Source organism: Oryzias latipes, chromosome 13 (assembly GCF_053564925.1).
Source record: "Oryzias latipes strain Hd-rR chromosome 13, Olatipes_Hd-rR_3.1".
NCBI lineage: Eukaryota > Metazoa > Chordata > Actinopteri > Beloniformes > Adrianichthyidae > Oryzias > Oryzias latipes.
In genome coordinates this window covers 24,099,388-24,120,742 of record NC_136249.1, presented here as the reverse complement: position 1 = coordinate 24,120,742, position 21,355 = coordinate 24,099,388, and the positions used below count along the sequence as shown (strand labels likewise).

Below are 21,355 nucleotides of genomic sequence, written 5' to 3'. Positions count from 1 at the left end.
CAGGATACAGCTTTGATCTGTTGTCTGCTTGTGATGTGAAGATGTGGGGTTTTTGAAACGTGTGAATGCAGACACACATCCTCAGAGAGGGAAATGAACGTCAAGGATTTTTGTCTAGCTCTGTCAAAATAGAACTTTTACAGTGTTTTGTATTTTTATTGAGCTATAAAGGATGTTTTCCAGTGTTGGGTAGAGAAGCCATTTAAGGCGGTCTTAATGAGGTCTTCTCTGAAGTGTTGCAGAGAGCAATGCCCACAGAAATCTGAAATGGAAGCGCAATTAGATAACTTAAGTAATCAGATTTGAACAGTTTACATGCACTTGACTAAATCTGAAACTCTGTTATGTGTCAGTGCATAATCAGATTTCTGTAAAGGTTTGTGTGTGCTCTATTCAGAGACAACCTGCTAAAACCTTATTGTCTTTTTAACATCTACTCTCACGTTGCTGCAGTTATTCATGCCTATAGAGTTGTCCTACAGAGCTTTTAGGTCTGAAAATTGTTAACATGCTTCTGCACTCCATTAGAAGTTGGCTTTAATGTATCTGCCCTTTGTGTTTTGTTTCCCACTCACACTGTGACTACATTACTTGAAATGTCTGGAATTTTTACTGGTTTTATTTTAAAAGAACAAACCAAATCAGATAAATAGTTAATGGTGTTAATCGGATTTCTAAAAACTGGATATGGTAAATGCGGTATTCTGCTTGTTTGTCAAATCAGATAATAATAATCAGATTTTTTTATGCATGTAAATGGATTAGATTGATTCTGAAATTATGACTAATGATCCACAATACTGAAAATTATGTTTTAACATGTTCTTGTAGCATTTTTCTGATGATGGAGGACAAATTTAAAGAAAGTTAAGCTTGTATTTCGGAATATTTCTTTATTCCAATTCTTGTAAATCCGGAGCAAAAGTGCAGTTTGAAAAGATTGTCTTTGCCACATAGAGAACACGATGGGCAGGCGACAAGCTCCCTGCTCCGCTCCATCATGTTTCCACGACTAAATCCATTCTTCATTTTCGTTGCCTGAGCTGGAATCTGGCTCAAAACTGTACGTCTAATAGCTCCAATATTGCTTGCCATTTTTGTTGCACTGGTAATGTTAGTTTGGAGTTGTGTGGGGCTGTAAGCTAGTGGGAGAGCGTGTAAAGAGATTGCTCAGATAGCTCAGGGGCAGGGTTAGTCCGTGCCAATGTTCCTGCCCACAACTCAGAAGGGAATTTCTGATGAACTACTGATACAAGTTTTTTGATTTTGGCTAAAAATAGCAAAAGACCACTGGGATTTTTTTTTTTTTACAATAGATCAAAAGATGACTGAAGTTATATATATGCTACATATTATTTGCCAGCATGTAAAACACAATCATTGGAAAAACATTGTGGGGTGGAAGGACTGCTTTTTATGATGACTGTTCTTTTGATGATGATGAAGTTCTTTTCCTCTGTCTGCATCTGTTAGCTTTTATTCACACAGAGGTGCTCCACTGAAACATGGTCTAAAGAATTCCTCCCAAAGATGTTCAGATAGAGAGAATTTTATTAGAGGAGGTTGTAGTTCACAAGATTAACCAGCCTGTTTGCCAATTAGTCAGCCAGGGGTTCTGATCTAAGGGTGGATAATCACTGTGGATTGGGACTCTGTGATTATCTACTGACCTCACAGCGCTCCCAGCTGTATGGGGGAAAAAAAAGTATGTTTCTTTGGAAAATAGGAGCTGCTAAATGCTGTGTAATGCAACAGCCCTGTTGGATTTTTTTTATTTTTTATTTCATCTTTGATGAAATTCTTTATGTGCCGACAGAGTATTAATATGGTTTGCAGAGCAGAAAGTCTGGGTGCAGACTGTTCACTGAGTTTAGCTTCTCTGCTCTTACATGTTGCACATCTGCATCGCAGCTAAGCAAGTTGCCATGCGGTGTCAGCTTTTAGCCTCTCCTATTAGGTGTGATGACATCTTGCTATGTTCACGCCTCACTGCACGCCGACGTTTTTCATTGTAGATTTCACGCAAGAAGGAGGCGGTGGATGGCGAGATTAGCCCAAAACCATTTCCATCTCTTTCATTTTTCATCGAAGTGTCTGCCAGAAACTGTTAGGAGTCAGACAAATTAAGGATTCGGATCTTTGGTTTAGAAAGATGATGCTTCGTTTGAGAATTGTCACAGAATTTCATTACAGGCAGCAGCAGCTGTACAATATTTAAGCATAGGTTTTCCTACTTCACTGAGCAGAATTTCCTCTCATGAGTGAAAAAAGCTTTTTTTTTTTGCTTGTTTGTGTTCATTTGAACGAAAATTGAGTTCAACTACTTATGGTGCTGAGAAAAGTTAAAGTGATTGGAGAATAATTGGGTAAACATAAAAGGAGGCATACGAACGGAAAAACAAAGAGTTGTTAAAAAGCGTGACAGATCGTTGTGTTATTGTTTTGTGTCCTTGAGCTAAATAGAAGATAAAAACTTTTGTATTCCCTTTCAGGTTTTTCTTTTCTTTTAACTATAACTAACTGGCTCTCCGAGAACCACTTAAACAGGCTTAAACAGAAATTGCTTAATTATTTGTGAAAAATGAATCTTAATTTTTGACATTCAATTTAAAGAAAGAAAGTTTAGGTGCAAATATTTGAAAAATCTATTTAAAATCAACCTTTCTTAAACAAAATAATCCCATTATAAGATGGCGAAATAAAACCAATCAAAATAATATTAATGCAAGGGGATCCTGGCAGTTTAGCACTTAAAACCCACACAGCTGGAAAAATTTGCAACATGATACATAATACATAATACTGCAGTGACAAATAAAAGCTTTGTTTTTCAAAAGACTTCCTTTAAAGCAGCAATGATTTGAGTAACTTTTGCAGCCCCTGAAGAGTCTCTAGCACTGAACTTGAGTCTCATTCAAAGTTTTTATGAGTTTTCTTTTAGCTGCACGAACCTCAACCTTTTGTGCTTATGCATGGCAGTAATGGGTTTTTGCTGAACTCAATAACTCATGTTCAATTGTTTTCCTTTAAAGGAGTATCTGAAAAACTGTGAATACTTACGGTAGTACACTTTTAAGAGTCTTTAAAAATGTATTTATTTAAAACAGAAGTAACATCTCATGAAGTCCATTTTTTAACGCGTTTCTGTGGTTGCTTTATATCAAGGCATAGGTTTCCACATTTCATGGGACAAAAGCATTTTGTTCATTATTTTCTTTAATGTCCATAGGAATAATCCCTTTTATCTTATGTAAGTTCAAACATAAAACCCTTGCGGTGTGTTTTAAAGGCTGATCTCTGCTGTCCATTAACCTCTGTTAAAGCCGGAGCCCTACCATATCTGTGGAAATAGCAACAAATTGGACTCCATTATTTGTGTGACAGTTTTCCTGCCGGAGACAGGACTGATCTGAGGTAATATTCAGTAAAAAAACAGCAGAAATTTTGTGCGGCTTTGTCTTCTTTTGTTTTCACAGACAGAGATTCAGGTAAAAAGAGTAGACTGAATGAGAAAGAAAAGAAAAGAAGGAGAGGTTAATGATGATTGGAGGGAAGACAGGGTTGAGAGAACTGAAACAATGGATGAACTGGATCAGGTGATTTGAGACATTTCCCAGTTGGTTGACATGTTGACATACCTCTATGAATTTGTCCACATCCATATTTCCACTCTTTTCATCTTTCTTTGACCAATCTCCAATACTTCATTAGCATGCCTGCATGCACGCATGCATCAGTAACTGTTTTTATTTATTAGTATCCATTTTGTTTCATTTAACTAAGAGACTATATGTCAGTGCCAACTGTTTACACAAATGAATTTATTTTATTAGTCACATATGGCTTCACTGCACCAAAAAGTAAATAATGAGGGTTTCTGTAGTCTAGTAATTGTATTTAATTACTGAAAATTGAACTGTAATTTATTACGTTACTCCATTATTGACAAAAGTAATTAAATTACAGTACTGTAATTCATTACTTTGTAATTCATTACCCCCACACTTTTCATGACATCCAACTGTTTGCAGCCTTTCCTGCTTGCTTACGGCCCCTCATAACCTAACATTAGCAGTGCAAGAAAAGTGGCGAGCAATATTAAAGCTATCTAGCTTTGAGCCAGATGCTGGCTTGGACGAGGAAAAATGAAGACGTTCATGGATCTAGTCGTCTACAAGTGGATACATCGGAATGGAGCAGAGCAGGGAGCTTGTAAGCCGCAGATTGTAGCACCTACGTCACAGCTACAAACTTCTCCAATTACTTTTTTTGTCTGCTCCTGATTTACCATGATTTGACTAAAGAAAAATTCGGAAATGTAATTTAACGCTTAATTTTCTTTATACATGTCCTCCATCATCAGGAAAATTCTACAAGAACATGCTAAAAACACACAAAAAAAGTTGTAACATATGCTGTGTGACATTGGAGATAGTTTTCAAAGCATGACGCTATTTTGAAGGACCTGTTGCTCACATTCACACAGTCTCACCAAAGATCTCCTCATTCATACCATAAGTTCACTTTGGCTAATAAATATTAATAATATCAGAGCTATATTCATTAAATTATATCAAAGATATAGTACACTGAAACAGTTGGGTAAAAGGCACCAAAGTGCATTTAATAAGGGAGGAGAAACACTGCTGATCATGTGAAAATGTGATGTCGCTTTAGTAGAAGAAATGGGACCATTCAAGTTAGAGTTGGATCTACATGGAGCAACTCAATGGAAGCAAAATCCCTAGTACTGATGTATGTATAATATGTGATCTTAGATTTGTTATGAGTAGGACATATGAGGATTTTGGAACAACATTTTGGATCTGTCTGTGGCAGACACAACTTTAACAGTTTGGTCTTTTCTGTTATTTCTCCTCTTTTTGTGTTTGAACTATTTTCCTGGCCGGCTGTACGGTGGTGCATTGGTTGGCACTCTACAACCTTACATAGAGAAGGCCCTCATTCGAATCCTGGCTGGGAATTTCCTGTGGGGAGTTTGCACATTCTCCTCATGTATGCATCACAATGCATTCTCATGGACACATTCTCCCACAGTTCAAAAACCTGCCTCATAGCTTAAGTTGTGTCTCTAAATTGTTCCTAGGTGTGTGTGAGTATGTGGTTAGTCTTAAAACAATCACATTAAATTAAAATGATTTTTTTTTTTTGGTTTGCATGCAAAAAAAAACAAACACTGTTTTAAAGATGTGTACATTAAATCATATTAACAAGGGCATATTGTTTCAATGGTGATTGCAAATCTACATGTCCAAAAAGTCATATACATGCATTCAAATGCTTTTTAATAGGAATGGAAATGCTGCTTACATTCTGTGGTCATGTCTCTGTGGCATACCGTCACTCAAAGTAAAAAGGCTGAAGTGTTGTCTTTTATTCTTTTGCAGAATTAAGCAGAGAGACAATCAACCCGCGATTTAAAACACTTTACTCAGCCCATCTGCTCTCCTATTGTTTTTCATCTGTAACTGTAGCCTTAATGCAAACATTCATCCACGCAAACAGCCAGAATGCTGAAGTTTACTCCATGCTATGCATGAAAACTGGAGCACATTTTCTGATGAGCTGCCACCAGCTTGTCTTTAATGTGAAAATATGCAACATTTTACAGTAAGCTGGCGTGTGTGTCATGCTGAAGCTGATGCGGAGAGACGTTTGTAAATGTCATAATATGTAAAACATAATGCAGATGCAAAGGCATCATGACACCCAGTGGAAGCTCATTCAGATTCCCCTCCTGCTGTAAAAGCCCCTTTCAAAAAGCAACAGCAACTGCACAGCGGCTAGCGCTTTCATCACATTAGAGTTTACTTTCTGTAAAACCTAAAGATATTTTGCCTTTAAAGTTTTTTGGTTTTAGGTTTTTTATTAAGTCTTTTCAAATAAAGTTTACTTTAACTGTGCTGCTGTACAAACAGCTGAACTCTAAGACACGGTCAAACAAAAGAAAAAAGAAACTTAAGTTATAAGTGATGCAGCAGACCATCTAAACTTACTTCATCTTGATGTGTTTAGGTTTTTTCTTGGGCTGCCTCTAGGCAATCAGTGAAAGTCAAAAGGGAGTCTCAGACATCAGAGGAGTCTCTGTCTTTTAAGCCTTTGAGATTTCACTTCTCTGAGTTGCTCTTAGCAGCAGTTTAGTAGGTAACAGAGAGCACTCCTGTTTGCTCCCACAGGAGCATCTTTGTTGCAGTATTTTGGATGCTGACTCCCATCAGCTGCTGGCTGACTCGCAAGACTTCTGCTCTTCCTGAGAAAAGGAGAATGTTGATCACTTTCTGTCTTGTGTGTTGTTTCCCGCAGTGGAGCGATGCATGACGGTGATGCAGTCCGGGACACAGATGGTCAAGCTGAAGGCTGGATCCAAAGGGCTGGTGAGACTCTTCTACCTGGATGAGCATCGTTCCTGCATCCGCTGGAAGCCTTCACGCAAGAGTGAAAAGGCTAAGAGTGAGTACATGCACACACACTGACACACAAACACACGGCACACACACACACACACACACCCACACACACACACCCACGCACACACACACACACATATATATGGGGCTTCTTTGGTTGGTCAAGTTCATGTCCAACAAAGTTATGTCCCCAAAGTTAGTGAAAGACCTACATATGATCAACGATAAATTCAAATTACGGTAAGAAAAAATAGTTTGGGCAAATTGAAACATCCTTCCTACAGTGACCATGTGGTCCTGCAAGTTTTTTCACTATTGAGATCTAAGAAAAAAACTCAATTTATGTTAAAGAAATAAAACAAAGTACAATTTTTTAAAAGTCATTTAATTTCAAAAAGTAACAAGTGTAAAGGCATATTTTTTTTCTTTATATGTAACTGCTCACCTTTTGCAAAGCAGCTGAACTTCAACCTTTCTTTTCCTCGGAAAAATTCATCTCTTATAATATTAAACTTTTAAAGCCACTAACAAAGAAAAGCAAACCATCTGAGCTCTGGTAGGGTTAGGATTTTAGAGCGCATTCACACTGGACTTTTTGATCCATTCCATGATCCATTTCCTTGGTTAATTGGGCTCAGGTAACCAGTATGAAAGAACATGTGATGCAGGATCAACATGCAAACTCCAGTCTTCCAGAAAAAAGGGGAGTTGATTCACTTGCAAAGAAATCCTGGTGTTGCTTTGCAAGTGAATACATAAAAACCTTCCAATGGACCAAAGAGAAAAAGAGAATTTATTTAGTCAAAAAATAAATAAAAAATAAATAGTAAAACCCCCTGCTTAAAACTAAGGCTGTTGTTATATATTTACATACAACCAAGCATAAAACTGATGGAAATCATGTTGGCCATGCTTACTGTAATAAATGGGGCCACGGAACACATTGCTGCATCGCCTTCATGTATTTTAGTTGCATCCAAGGCTAAATATTGTTGGTGGCATGTATTAACCTAAGGCTAGTTCTATATTATTATATATTATAGATTTAGAAAATTATGTGCTGATAGACACTTTCTAAATCTAAAGTGAGTTTAGAAGGAAAAGTTAAAAATGTCACAACAGGAAACAATAAAGACATTAAGATGCTAGCTATTAAATAACAGTCAGAGGATAGTAAGATCAACCTGATTTTTTCTTTTTTTCCTTCTTTGTTCTGTTTTCTTTCCTGGAAACAACTTTGCTCCCAAACCAACAGCTGCTGTAACTGCTTGACTTTTTATAGACGTTTTTTCCACTTTCTTCTTTCGTTTGTACTCAAGAGAGCAGTGTGAAAGTGAACATAACTAAATAAGGGTATACCATTCTTAAGCAGCCCTTGTTTAACTGAGCTAAGCCCTGTGCTGTGAACAATCCTGGAGAGAAACTTTAATTGTCGAGAACCCCTTTAAATGATTTGTTTACATTATGATCTTTTCTTACTCCGGGGTTCTTCTGTGGCTTCATTTCATTTTCAAACCTTTTTAGTATTATTTAGAGATTTTGTGAACAAAACCAAGAAATCAGAATAATTGACTATAATTGTTAAGTTATAAAATCCCTTTTTTCAGTAACTCCTTGAAAGACTTGTCAATGTTTTCTATACGAATTTCAATGTGGATTGGGATTTCTGAGGATTAATATCAGTAATTTTCTTCTGTGGTCGAAGAATCTCTGAAGAACCAGCACATGTTTGATTTGCTCTGTTCTTGTGTGACAAACGTTATTTCGGTCAACTGTTAACATTGGATAAGCTTCTTAAAACCTTTCCATTGACATTAAAAAACTGACCGGCTTTTTATTTAAAAGTGTGTTCATGTGATTGTGTGCCAGTTTTGGTGTGTGTTACAGGATCAAAACAAAGCTGCCATATTGTTACTTTCATTTACGCAAAGATTATGCAACAGGATGTGAGCACAGCAGGGTAAAGAGAAAATAGACGATGATTATTTTGAAAAGGATTATGTTAAATTATTTCTCCTAACCGGTAAGGAAAAGCAATATTTAAATAAAAATGTCATTTCTATAATCCATCATTTCAGCTTAATGAAATGTAGAAAAACAAAAGATTTATTGTTTATTCTGACAGAAAAATGTGGTAATTTTTTAAGCTTCTTGTGTTTAAAATGAATGAGCATGTTTCATACCAAATGCGCTTACATTTCAGTATTGGTTCTGTGAAAATAACATAAGATTATTGACCTCTATTTAAAGTAACAGGAGATATTTAATTTTTTTATTTTTTTTTATAATTTTCTTTAAAATCATATGACTATTAAATAGTTACCCGGTACATACATTTTGTCATTAAAAAACAGTCAAGAAATTTGACACTTTGACCAAAATCCTTACAAAACTTAAAACAAGTTCACTATTTTACCTAAAAAACACTCCAGTGAAAACTCAATAGGTGTACAAAACGTTCTGACAGCTGTATGCATATATTCACTAGGTTTATCCTTACTAAGGTTGTAAAACCTCAGATTTGGCAGTAATTTCCTAAAAACAGAGAATCTTGGATAATTGAGATCACACACCAATCTCATTAGAGCATGAAAGCCTTCATCGCCTGCAGGAGTTTCACAACATCTGCATCTTGAACGAAAGCAGAGAAAGCCTTGTCGTTGTACTTTCATGTTTCGCTTTCATCCTTTTTAAAACTCCACAGTCATTGTGTCTGTGTCATTTCTCGTGGAAATTCTGCTGTCAGATCCTCCAATTACAAAGTGAAGGGTAAAAAAATGAAAATAAATACAGAATCGAATCTAATCAACGATTTCCAGGTTCAAGCATCACATTAAACAACAAAATTTTGCATGCAAATTTAAACTAATTACTTTACATCTACATCAAAACATAGAACCCTTTATGACTGAGCTGCTAGAAGCTTGATTGCAGCTTCAGAACCTATCTGTAAGCTCCAGATCTTTGTCATTTCACAGATTAAATAAATAATTTTGCTGTAGGACCATAAACACAAGGAACCACATTGTATATAGAAAGAATTCAAATCTCAAGTAGTGTATCTTAAGAGGTCCGTTCTCCATAATTACTTGCATACAATGTTTTTTTCCAACACAGCAGGAGTTATTTTTTAATTTTTTGCAAAAATCTGATTTGCCTCTATATTACTCTCCTAGTTTTTTTTTTTCCAATAGTCTGACATCAAAAGTGCCAAAAGCCCTTCATGATTTCCAGTAAGAGACTGATGTTTAAGACAACAATGTTGAATTGAAGCATGTTTGGAATTATATTAAATTATGTATAGAATATCACCGTTATTTTGTGCATGCAGAGTTTAAAGCAAACTGAAGATGATGATGTAAACTCCGATAAGCAACCACTGGGAATTGGTAAAAAAAAACAAAAACAACAACTATTTTCTGCACTGTAACCTTTTTTCCTGTTTGGCAAGTATGTCCCTTTATTTTTTTGAAAAATTCCACCATAATACCTCCTTCTCCAGTGATGACACCAGCAGCAGAACATTTTGTTCTGTTCACATCCCACCCATGACATGTTGATAGGTGTCAGAGGAGGGGATCACGCTCAACCCCAAATGCAGCTGTCAGAGTCAGCCGGGTCGCAGCAACAGGCCAATTTAATCAACAACCTGAAAAACCCACCACACAGATCAGGAAACACACACCGACAAACTTGACCGGCAAGGCAGGTAACGGGATGACACGCGGATCAGGCAACTGACAACAGAAGGGAACCAAACAGGGATGATTAGGGAGCAGCTGTGGGGTTGGATCTGAAACCAGGTGTGAGCAATAAACAGGTTAATTACCTCTGACAGGAAGAGCTCAAAACAGTGCTATGGGGAAAAAACAAACAACTTTATTATACTAAAAATCATTAACATACTTTTCTGAACCAATAGCTTTACATATGAAGCCCCTAAAGGGACATGGAGGTAAAAAAAAAAAGAAAAAAGAAAGAAACTCCTGCAGCGCACCCGTTGATCAAAGCTGGTGCATTCCCTGCGCTGAAACAAACTGCATAAATATAGAACACGTTTTAAGTGACGTTCAGAGGTAACGATGATGCCGTCCAAAGTCCAAAATGAAAGGAAAACTCAACAAGCCCATGTAATGTTATTTTCAGGTAGCTGACAATGAAAGGTCTCCTGTGATCAACTAACCACTCGCACGTTCAAGGAACCATACTAACATTTTTTTTCATTTTAGCAGATATTGTCATGATAGGTAAACATGCAGGTTAAAAATGAGAATCTCGTGGTGACACTGAAATAACTGAATATTTAATATTTAAATGTGGAAAGTACTCAGAAGAACAGAATGTATCCAATAGGGAAACTGAAGATAAACAGAAATATATACAACTTGTTTTAAGTTATAAAGATTCTTATGTTTTCTTAATTCCTTTCTAAGGAAAAAAGGATTTAGGTGGTTCTCAGGAAGCTTAGAGAAAACAGGATACTAAGAAAAAGAGGAAAAATTAAAAATATAAAAAAATGAATCCAGTCCAGACTGGATGGAGGCAGTAATTCACCACAAACTGAAGCTTGTGTTAAAATTAACCCATTGGTCATTATGACCTAACTTTGGAGTGAGTCAGAACGGGTGGAAATATTAGTTTTAGCTCCTCAAAACATGATTTCATGTGTTTACCAAAAATATTAACTTTTTGTAATACATTTTAATTTTCCTGCCCTCTCTGTTGTTCATGTTTCTGTAAAAGCATGAACAACAGACACATATTTTTGATTGTAGTAAGAATTACAAAACAGCAAATTCAGAAGTCCCTATTATCCCAGTTTCTATAAAAATCTGAGGTTTTTAAAGGATCAACCATTGGAAACCTTTACGTTTTAGTGTTTTATCAAATTGTTAAGATGCATTTTAATTAATTGGACAACATTGACAGAAAATTTGGGGTCTTGTTTTTTAAATGTTACTACTTTATAGCTCGTATTATATTTTTTTAGAGAAAAAACATATATTTTTGTCTAAAAAGACTATCATTGATAATATTTCGTTTCATTAATCGTTATTTTTTGCTCTGTCTGTTTTTTTACTGCTTTAGTCACCATAGATTCTCTGTACAAAGTGACAGAGGGTGGCCAATCAGATATCTTCCATCGGCATGCAGATGGCAGCTTCGACCCAGCCTGCTGCTTCACAGTGTACCATGGAAACCACATGGAGTCCCTCGACCTGGTGACATCAAATGCTGAAGAAGCCAGGACCTGGATAACTGGCCTCCGCTACCTGATGGCAGGGATCAGCGATGAGGACTCGCTGGCCAAGCGGCAGCGCACACATGACCAATATCCTTTCAACAGGACACAGAAATCCTCCTCATCGGGTTTCCTGTTTCTAGTTGTTAAAAGTAATTTGTCCCGATGCAATTATGTCACTAGAGCCCATTAAAACATTCACAACACATCAGTCCATATCGTGAACTAAAAGCTTTTTTTTTCACTTAACCACAAGCAGATTACAGGCTGTCAGTTGTCATTGTTGGGTTTGTTTTGATTTATCTTTTGTTTGAGATTTCTCTTCAGTCTGAATGTTTTCTGGAGCTAAAGAGCACTTATCTTACTGCACAAAAGCCAAAACAGATGATATTTTGCAGATTTTACACAAATATAATCACCCGTCACACCTCATTGGCCTTCCTTAACGAGTGTGCTTGACATGGATGAAGCAAACCTTCGAGGAGGCTGACAAAAATGGAGACGGCCTGCTGAACATCGATGAAATCTACCAACTTCTGCACAAACTGAATGTCAATCTGCCGCGCAGGAAGGTCAAGCAAATGTTTCAGGTGAGGATTAACGGACATCTCCATTCATCTGTGTCCACATCAGAAGCTATTGTTTGGGATTAAAAAACTGGAAAGGCACAATAAAAAATATAGAGACAGATATTATCAGTGTTAGATTTGAATTTGATCATGTAAGTTTATATTGAAATATTATTATTCTAAAAACCGTTTCCTCACAGCAGAGCTAAATATTAAATTTCTTTTAGTAGTCACTTATATCAGTATTCATTGTCTTTGGGGTCATGGGTCGTATGTTTTAACGGAGGAGAGTGGGAGAGGTGAAGGGTGGGTTGGGTTTTTATTTTTAATTTTGTGTATTTTTTTGTTTTTTTTTGTTCTAAATGTTAAAGCGCTTCAAGTTGCGCAGTGTATGAGAAGCACTTTTTTTAATGAATAAGCTTGATTTGATTTGATTTGATTTGATTTGATTTGATGTGTTTGCCACACAGCCTCTAGAAGCAGCTGTGTGTTTCAGTGCACCTGCAGGGTTGATATAGAGGCTGAGCCAAAGTAGCTTTTAAGCTGTTGAAAATCCATTTCTGATAACAGAACTCAGTTGAAGTTAATGTTTACGTGGAGGAAATAACTTGTGTAAAAACATAAATAATAACCTGGATCAAAATGAGTTAATTGATAAAAGATGAGCGTGTTCATTGTTTACAGTGATGCTTGTTAGCCTTGTCTGAATTGATCCAGCTGCTTTCGATGAGAAAAGGGTTCTTGCAGACTAAGAAATATCTGATGATGGCAGTAACTGATATTCAGCAGCTGGGCTAAGAAGGTGAAAACAGACTTTGCAGAACCAGGGCTTGTAAATTGTAATATTGAAGCCACAGGAAATGAGGAAAACAAAGATGCACACAAATCTGTTTGTCTGCAAGTGGATGCATCGGAATGGAGCAGAGCAGGAAGCTTGTAGGCTGCCATTGTGGGTTCTACATCACACTGACAGGCTTTCTACAACTGCATTTTTTGTCTGCTTCTGATTCACACTGATTTGAGTAAAGAAATACTGGAAAATGCTAATTTAATCTTAATTTCCTTAATGCGTGTTTTCCGTCCTGAGAGAAATGCCACAAGAACATGTTAAAAGTACCACAAACATAACTTTTCATTAAAGTCCCCCCCCCAGAAATCATAGTTATTGCTAAATGTTGGTCGTTGGAATTTTTTTCTCCAGAATTTGTTCTGAAATGGCTGTGTTCATGGACAATAATCTCCCAAAACATTTCTCGTCTAAAAGTTTAAAAAAAAAAAACGAACAATAAAATTAACCGTCTCCCCTCCCAACGATTTAAATTCTGTTAGATGCTATTCTAAACCACTTTTTAACAGTTCTTTAGCTGCTAAAAAAACTGTAGAGCTGAAATAAAAACTATTGCTCAATCTCAGAAGCCGGGAAAATCCATTTTCAAGGCTGTTAAGTTTCTAAATGAGCCTTTTGAGAGCCTACTGACCACAATAAATTCTATCTTTAACCTAGAGGGATCCCAAAGTATTTCCTTTGTATTATAGATAAGAAATGTCCTTAGAGGATTACCCTAAAAGCCTCTGCTTCTCCACCCTCATTAGTGCAGCTTTTACAAGAAAATTCAGTTTTTATGCCTCCATAAAAGTGTAATGTAGCACTACAGAACAACAAAAATGTTTGTGGATGAGACAAATATTTCTTTCACTTTATCTTCTTCCATTCAAGCTGTGACAAACAGTACTTTTGCCACTTGAACAGCTTGTGTTGCTTAAAATACCCTGAATTGGTTTATTGTCTTTCCATGCATTCCAGGTCCATCCTGGCGATTTATCCGGCCGCTAGTCTTAAGATTTCATCTTTGATTGAGTCCCCAGCTCCAACTGGGAACTCGTTATGAGAGTGGAACAGAAGAATTCGAAGTATAATTAGATGGCTATTGGTGTGAGTCAAATGGGCTCCATAAGATCCAGGTAATTTCAGATAAGATCCCCGCGAGCAGATGGAGCAAAGTGGCAGAACAGAGTGAGCAGGATGGAAAGAGCAGGGAGTTCAGTGGTTGCATATATTATCTGTGAATGTCTTGTTGGGTAACAAACGGTGCATTTTGTCTGCTCGTTTGTGCAAATGTTACTGTGCAAAGTGAGATTAATGTTCCATAAAGGAAAATGCACCAGCCATATACCTGACATTTGTGACCATTTGGAAATGTGGCAAAGATCTTTGCCTTTATCCATTTTTTTATGATTCGATTTAGGTTCAAAACACAGAGTTATAATAAACACAAGCAAGACAAAACACACAAAAAATAGCAAGTAATATTTGACATTGTTCCAAAACACACTAAAAAAAAAAAAGAATTGTTTACATTTTGGACAAAACCCGCTTGTACGTGTTGAATAGTTTTTCATTTCTGTGATAATGTTTTTGCTTCTGTTGTGCTCTTTTAAAGGTTGAAGTAATTTGACTAAAAAAACAAAGTGTTTTCTAAAGTTGTAGAAGAATTGAAATACATTTTAACTTTGCTGTCATTGCAGATGTTAAATGTGAAGCAGCTAAACTGTCAGCATCAGAACACAGATGCAGAGCATTAAGTGGAAAATGCATAATGATGATGTGTTTGGGTATAAAGGCAAGGTAGTGGAATTCCAATAAGGCTCTGAACATTTTTTTCTTGTTTTTTTTCCTTTGGGAGGGCAATGACAGAGTTGATCATGAGTGGTATTTTATTTTATTTTTTCGTAAGAACCACTGTGATTTTGTTCAAGCTTGATATGTGGTGAACCAATACGTGTAGACCCTACACCCTGTGCTGCCAAATATAAGTTACATGTTTGATCTTCCCACTTTTTGAATGAGGCTGGGATCCAATGGAGGTTTGGGTTGATGAAGCAGTTACAAATTGTTTGCTTGTAAACCTCCTTGGTGTAGATACAGATCTAAGCTTCCCCTCTTCTTCAGGCAGCATTTCAGACAACTTGTAGGAGACAAACCACACTTTTTTGATCCTGAATAGGATAGATTCACAGCTTTTTTCCTGGAGTCGGATAGTATTGAAGTTTCTATTAATGCGTCTTGGTTTGTTATAGAGGTTGAGAAGCAAACATTCAGAGGTCAGGCCAGTTCTGCTGTGCTGTCTGTCTCATCTGGCCTCACTTTTGGTTGTCTGCACTAGAGGTTTCACACTTGTAATGGCTACTATGTACTTGAGAACAGGAAACAGCAGGAGGCGATCAGACTGCTAGGGTAGAGGGTTTTTTTCATGTCTTGTAAATATTGCTTTGGCTATCATGTTCCTGTGTTGTTTTCTACGACATAGTTTCTGCAGAGCAGCAGTAATGCATTTGAAATTTGCCTCGGGGTTGTGGGCGTGACTGTTGCCGTGGAGTAAGCCTGCCCCCTTCCTGTCATCCATCTGTTTACACTCTCTCTCCCACTAGCTTACAGCCCCTCACACTCCCAACCTAACATTTCTGGTGCAACAAAAATATTGGAATGATCCAGCTGTACAGTTTTGACCCAGATGCCAGCTCAGAAGAAGAAAAAAGAAGAAAAAAACGAAGACTTATCATCTATTTGTCTGCAAGTGGGTGCATGAAAATGAAGCAGAACGGGGAGCTTGTGGCTTGCAGTATCTTCTATGTCACACTTACAAACTTTTTCAAACTGCATTTTTTCGTCTGCTCCTGATTCATAAAGATTTGAGTAAAGAAATGCAAATTTAAGATTAATTTTCCTTGTATATGTCCTCCACCATGAGAACTTTCCACAAAAACGTGTTAAAAACACACAAAAAAACTACTTTAACTTGATTGGGTTTTTGAAACTTAAATTGGATCTCCCAACACTAGAATGGTGAAAAGTGATTTTCAAAAATTACTCCAGCACTAGGATACCTATTGTTTAAGCATATATTGTATTGAATGTGTAGCAGAAAAGATGAATGCATTCTGCTTTCCTTTTGCCTTTGGTGAATGCTCTCTTTCCAGATTAGTTGCTTTTTTTTCTTCCAGTTCCAATTCTTTATGACTTTTTCATAATTCTTATAACAGAAATTTTGTGTTTAACATGATAGACAAATAAAAAACCCACTTGCTTATGAAAAAAAACCTGTGCCTAATTATGGACAAATTTAAGCACTAATAACATCAAAACAGCTGATTTTATTAGCGGACTGTTCTTTCTTTTTTGTTTTTAAAGCAAATGCAATAAACATTTAAAACGTTTTTGTGACCAGGCTTTACAGTTTTGTTGAAAATTTGGAGTCTTTAACAAGGAGGTGGTTTTGAAAATTATTCATCTTTGAAACCAGCCTGTTCATAAAAAACAAAAAAAAAACAAAAAAAAACCTGCAGCATTTGATGAATTTGGGTTCACTTTAAATTCTTGAATGGTTTGTTGGAGCTTGGTTAGTACCAACCCGTGTAATGTAATTGTGAATGGCTGTAGCTCACAGGGTTGAACTGCTTATCTGCCTGTTAGTCAGGGGTTCAAAACCCAGAATAAACAGCTTTTGCGTCCAAAGGCAAGAATCCCACGGCATTCCAAATGAATACTTTCAGGAAAGGAATTTGCTGCTATTTGTAGTAAAATTACTCTTTTTTGCACATGCCGAAGCTGCTGGAGCTCCATACCTGTCTTTTTAACCAATAAATGTGGCGCCAGCAAGTTAAAACTGTACCTGAGTGTCTTCTTTTGTCATTTATGCTGGGAATAATAATGTCTATGAAACTCTCCTATCAAGTCGTTTATTAGTATTCTAGAGTTTTACCATGTTCTCATAAGTTGTCCAACATTTCAGTTAAAACTAACATGACTGATGAATTTAAAGAGCAAAAATGACGACCGGCCTCTCCTCTTTTCTCCTAGGAGGCAGACACAGACGATCAACAGGGCACGCTCACGTACGACGAGTTTTCAGTTTTTTACAAGATGATGTCCATGAGGCGGGACCTGTTCCTGCTGCTGATGGCGTACAGCGAGAGGAAGGACCACCTGACAGCAGAAGAGCTGACTCACTTCCTGCGAAACGAACAGAAGGTGGGCAATATCTCTGGAGACAGTCAGTCAAATTTACAGCTTGTTGAGAATGTTATACCTGAAGGATTCTGAGGATGTAAAAGCAACGTCTCTCCGATCAAGCTCTCTAATTTTAAAGACTATCATTTTACCAGCATTTTTTTGTCTTAGCACAGGAATCATTTCCACTGAGAGAATTTATCACACCTAAAATTGGTTTATGTCCTAGGAAGTCTTGACTTGATCTGTAAAGTTTCTTGTTTTTTTCCTAAAGGTTTTCCCTCTTTCTGACACACTATTCCACTGTTACACTGTGTTGGTGTGATTTTTCATCATACTACATTTTCTCTCTCTAACACGCTCAAGATTAATCCCGTCTTTTGACTGAGTAGCTTTTCGACGTGACATTCTCCCAGCATCACCAGATTCCTACTGAAAATAGGGGACCCCCTTACATTAGTTTTGTAAATCTGAAGCTTTGTTTATCTGCTGTGTGCTGGAAACTGGATTTATCGTGACTGGTCTTTCTTTCCCTCTTCCTCTACAGATGCCCAACGTGACTTCAGAATATGCAGCAGAAATCATTGACAAGTTTGAGGTGTCTGATGAAAATAAACAGAGAGGTGTTATGGGGATTGAAGGTAAGTCATGGTTGAAAATCCTATTTTGACCTACAATGTGTTTAATAATTAGTTAAAAGATTAGAAAAATGTAAGAAATGGAAAAGGTGAATCTTTTCGATAACTTCAAAAACGTTTTAAGACACTAGTAAACATTGACATTTCCTCTTCTAGAAGTAGAAGAAGGAGATCAGGACATCAGTACAGAATGAATAATATAGTCAATAAAAAGGATGGTAGGGACTGGAAAATTAATGAGTTTGAGAAGAAAAGAGAAGGTATGGAAGTAGCATAAATGGGAAAAGACCCAAGCAGGCAGAAGATCAAACTTGTGTCAGAAATGAAAACGTTAATGCTGTGATTTTCATAGTTATAGTCATGTTTTTTGCACAGTTTGGCCGGGCATATTTGGCATGTTCAAGAACCTGTTGAACATGGGTTTTTGGATGCACTTTTAGCATATGGTGTTCACATTGGCCTGTTGCTACCTAAAGTAGCGCATGTTCTGGCTTCATGTGATATATGGAAGCAAATCTTGTGAATCTCGCTTCAGGCTTTTTCTTTCACAAGTCTATTCGGATACATAAAAGACTTGATGTTATATAATTCTGTCCGGGCACAAACCGGAATGATAGATTTCTCCTCCATGATCTCATTTCAACGGTTTGTACTTCTGTTTTTTGAAAAAGGGCACTATACATCACTACCAAATCCGGGTTCCTGATTGGTCACAGTTCAACTGGTTTAACTTTTGACGTATGCTAAATGGTAGCACATGTTGTGCGTAGAGCCTGAAAAAGGACTTAAAAGCTTGCACAGCGATGCTTGAACTCAAGAGTTTTGAAGGTTTCTACCTGAAACGCACATATATGTGCATTTACATGTACCTTTTCCTTGAAAGTAGATGCTCAGACGCACATTTCCAAGCCATGAGTTAACGTAGCATCATACTCGGGTGCGACAAAACACATTAAAAACCATAAATTTAAGTAGAAGAAGACCAAGAAGTCAAACAGCAATGGATGATTATCATATGATACTAATCTTATCATCTCAGGCACAACAGTAGTCAATAGATTCGGCTGAGCAGATTACCATGGCCGATGCCCTCCTTGCAGTCTGAAGACTATGTTTATGACAAAAACGTGTATATGTCCACTCAAATATACTTGATTGTTATTTTTGCAAATGTAATGTAAAATTTGAGATGTTTTATTTTTATTTTTTATTTTAATTTAGTTATTTTATTCAGAAAATAAATTTTGGAATACAGCTATTTTGAATATTATCTTAAAATACAAGAGTAAGTAAATCGTACACTATTTCCTCCAGAAAATACTCTGCACTCAATATCTAAAGCAAACGTGCATGTTTAAAGGAAAAACCGAGTCCACTGAAAGCAGATGAGTGTCATAAAGGGGGTGTAATGTCAGTCCATCTATCTATATAAATCCTGATGGTTTAAGTACAAAACCTGACCTGCTGTTGGGGTTAGATAAGAAGTCAGGAGACCACTGTAATCATGATTTATCCTCTTTTCAATTCATATCCTTCTGCAATCTCTTTGATGATACAAAGATCTGCAAAGTCATAGGATCAGGAAAGCTGTTGGAATCCATCATGTGAGAATGTAAACTGTCTCTAAAAGCGTCTCAGCGGTGGTTCTGATAGTTGTTGAGTGTTTATATTTTGTCAGTCATATTGGTAGACAGACAATTGTCAATTTTGAATTAATAAAATCCAATCTGACATCGGGAATACAATGTGATTCTTCCTTTGTATTTTTTTTACCTTTACAGGATTTACCAGTTTCATGCGCAGCCCAAGCTGTGACATTTTCAACCCTTTGCACCATGAAGTCAATCAAGACATGGACCAGCCTTTATGTAACTACTTCATCGCCTCCTCCCATAACACCTACTTGACTGGAGACCAGCTCCTCTCCCACTCCAAAACAGACATGTATGCCTGGGTGCTGCAGTCTGGCTGCCGCTGCGTGGAAGGTACAGAAATATTTGCCATGTTGGAAATAGAAGGATATGTTCAGTTACGCATATTATATTGGAGGTATTAAAGAGTGTTGACACCAGATTAGCTCCTGCAAACTCAGGGTGTGGTTTCTGTGCTTAATGTCATGGCTCAGTGGGACAGTCGACAGAACAACAGATTTCTCATTGGTTGTGTTTTTTCCTCTTATTATGGTTGAAATTTCAGTTTTATAACAGATCAAGGTATGATTTTTTTCTTTTAATCACTAGTTTATGGTGTCTTTCCCATTAGTTTTTTTTGTGTGATTATTTTGACACACTAGATTAGTTTTTTTTTTTTAATGCTCGCAGAGACTACAAAGGAAATGCTCTCATTCCAGATGAAACTGGTGTAGTCTGACATTAATCTCAACATTTGTGTTTTGTTTTCTTGCAGTTGACTGTTGGGACGGTCCCGATGGAGAGCCCATGGTCCAGCATGGCTACACGCTGACCTCCAAGATAACATTCAAGTCAGTTGTGGAGACCATCAACAAATATGCCTTCATAAATAACCAGTGAGTGACAGGTGCTTGCAGTTGCTCATCATGGAGTTTGTGCTTTTCTGACCCAGCAAGTAAAAAAAGAGGATCCTGATGCATGCATGACACTGTAACAGTAAACAAACCACCTAACAACGTCTGCAAATTTAAAGAAATACAAGAAAAAAATATCTTGAAACTTTTTCATAGTCTGAGCTCACTTTGGGCAGGTCTGTTGAATCATCATGTGATGTCTGATTCCATGAGACCTTGTTGTGTGTAAGAAAAAAAACTGTTTAATGCGGTAGTTTATCTGCTTGGGCTGTGCGACTCGCTGAATGCAAACTATGAGTGTTATCTGCCTTTTTCTGTCAAAACTTTTGACCGTGTTAATGCTCTAAGGACTAAATATATTTACTTTTCTCATAGTTTTGTATTAGGAAAAAAACAAATACGAATACCAAAATTTGTACTGTATGCAAGTATTTTTTTCCTACATTTATTAGAATAAGCACATTTTTTTCAGGGCTTTACATTGTTATTATTTCTGTAATTAAAGTAGCAAAAACTGATCCCTGATATGTTCAATTTCAGTTTTAATTCCTTCTCCCCTTACCTGTGTGGGTTTTGGTCCATGAGTCCAGCTAATTCTAAAGTGACCAACGGCTGTTTCTCTCCCCTGTGAAAAAGTGTTGACTTTTCTAAGGAGTTCCCACATAATCCTGTAATAAGTCATCTCCTTTATCTTATTAGCTGCCATCGTTTGACATCGATGCTTTAGAATAAAAAAAATAAAGGGGAATTTTGAAGTAATTATCACCTATTAGCAAACCATCTGTCGAATGGCGTCCTCCCAGACTCTCAGAGGATCCATTGATTATCTGTGATGAGTAAAACAGACGTCAAGCCAAGTGGTGAATGGCTCACTTCAGGAGTTTCACAACATCCAGTAGCAACTGTGTCATTTATCTGAATTAAA

The 21,355-nt window shown here is 36.9% G+C and overlaps 1 protein-coding gene across 7 annotated transcripts in view; it reads left to right on the top strand.

The window, feature by feature from the left end:
• The window catches only part of plch1 (phospholipase C, eta 1), a 65,997-nt gene that overhangs the window by 23,945 nt on the left and 20,697 nt on the right, over positions 1 to 21,355 (top strand). For all 7 annotated transcript variants that reach the window (XM_078929910.1, XM_078929911.1, XM_078929912.1 and 4 more), the window contains 7 exons: positions 6,325 to 6,471; positions 11,517 to 11,762; positions 12,133 to 12,260; positions 17,098 to 17,268; positions 17,795 to 17,888; positions 19,667 to 19,870; positions 20,292 to 20,412. In XM_078929910.1, the coding sequence (XP_078786036.1) occupies positions 6,325 to 6,471; positions 11,517 to 11,762; positions 12,133 to 12,260; positions 17,098 to 17,268; positions 17,795 to 17,888; positions 19,667 to 19,870; positions 20,292 to 20,412 (1,111 nt within the window). The remainder of the gene's footprint in view (positions 1 to 6,324; positions 6,472 to 11,516; positions 11,763 to 12,132; positions 12,261 to 17,097; positions 17,269 to 17,794; positions 17,889 to 19,666; positions 19,871 to 20,291; positions 20,413 to 21,355) is intronic.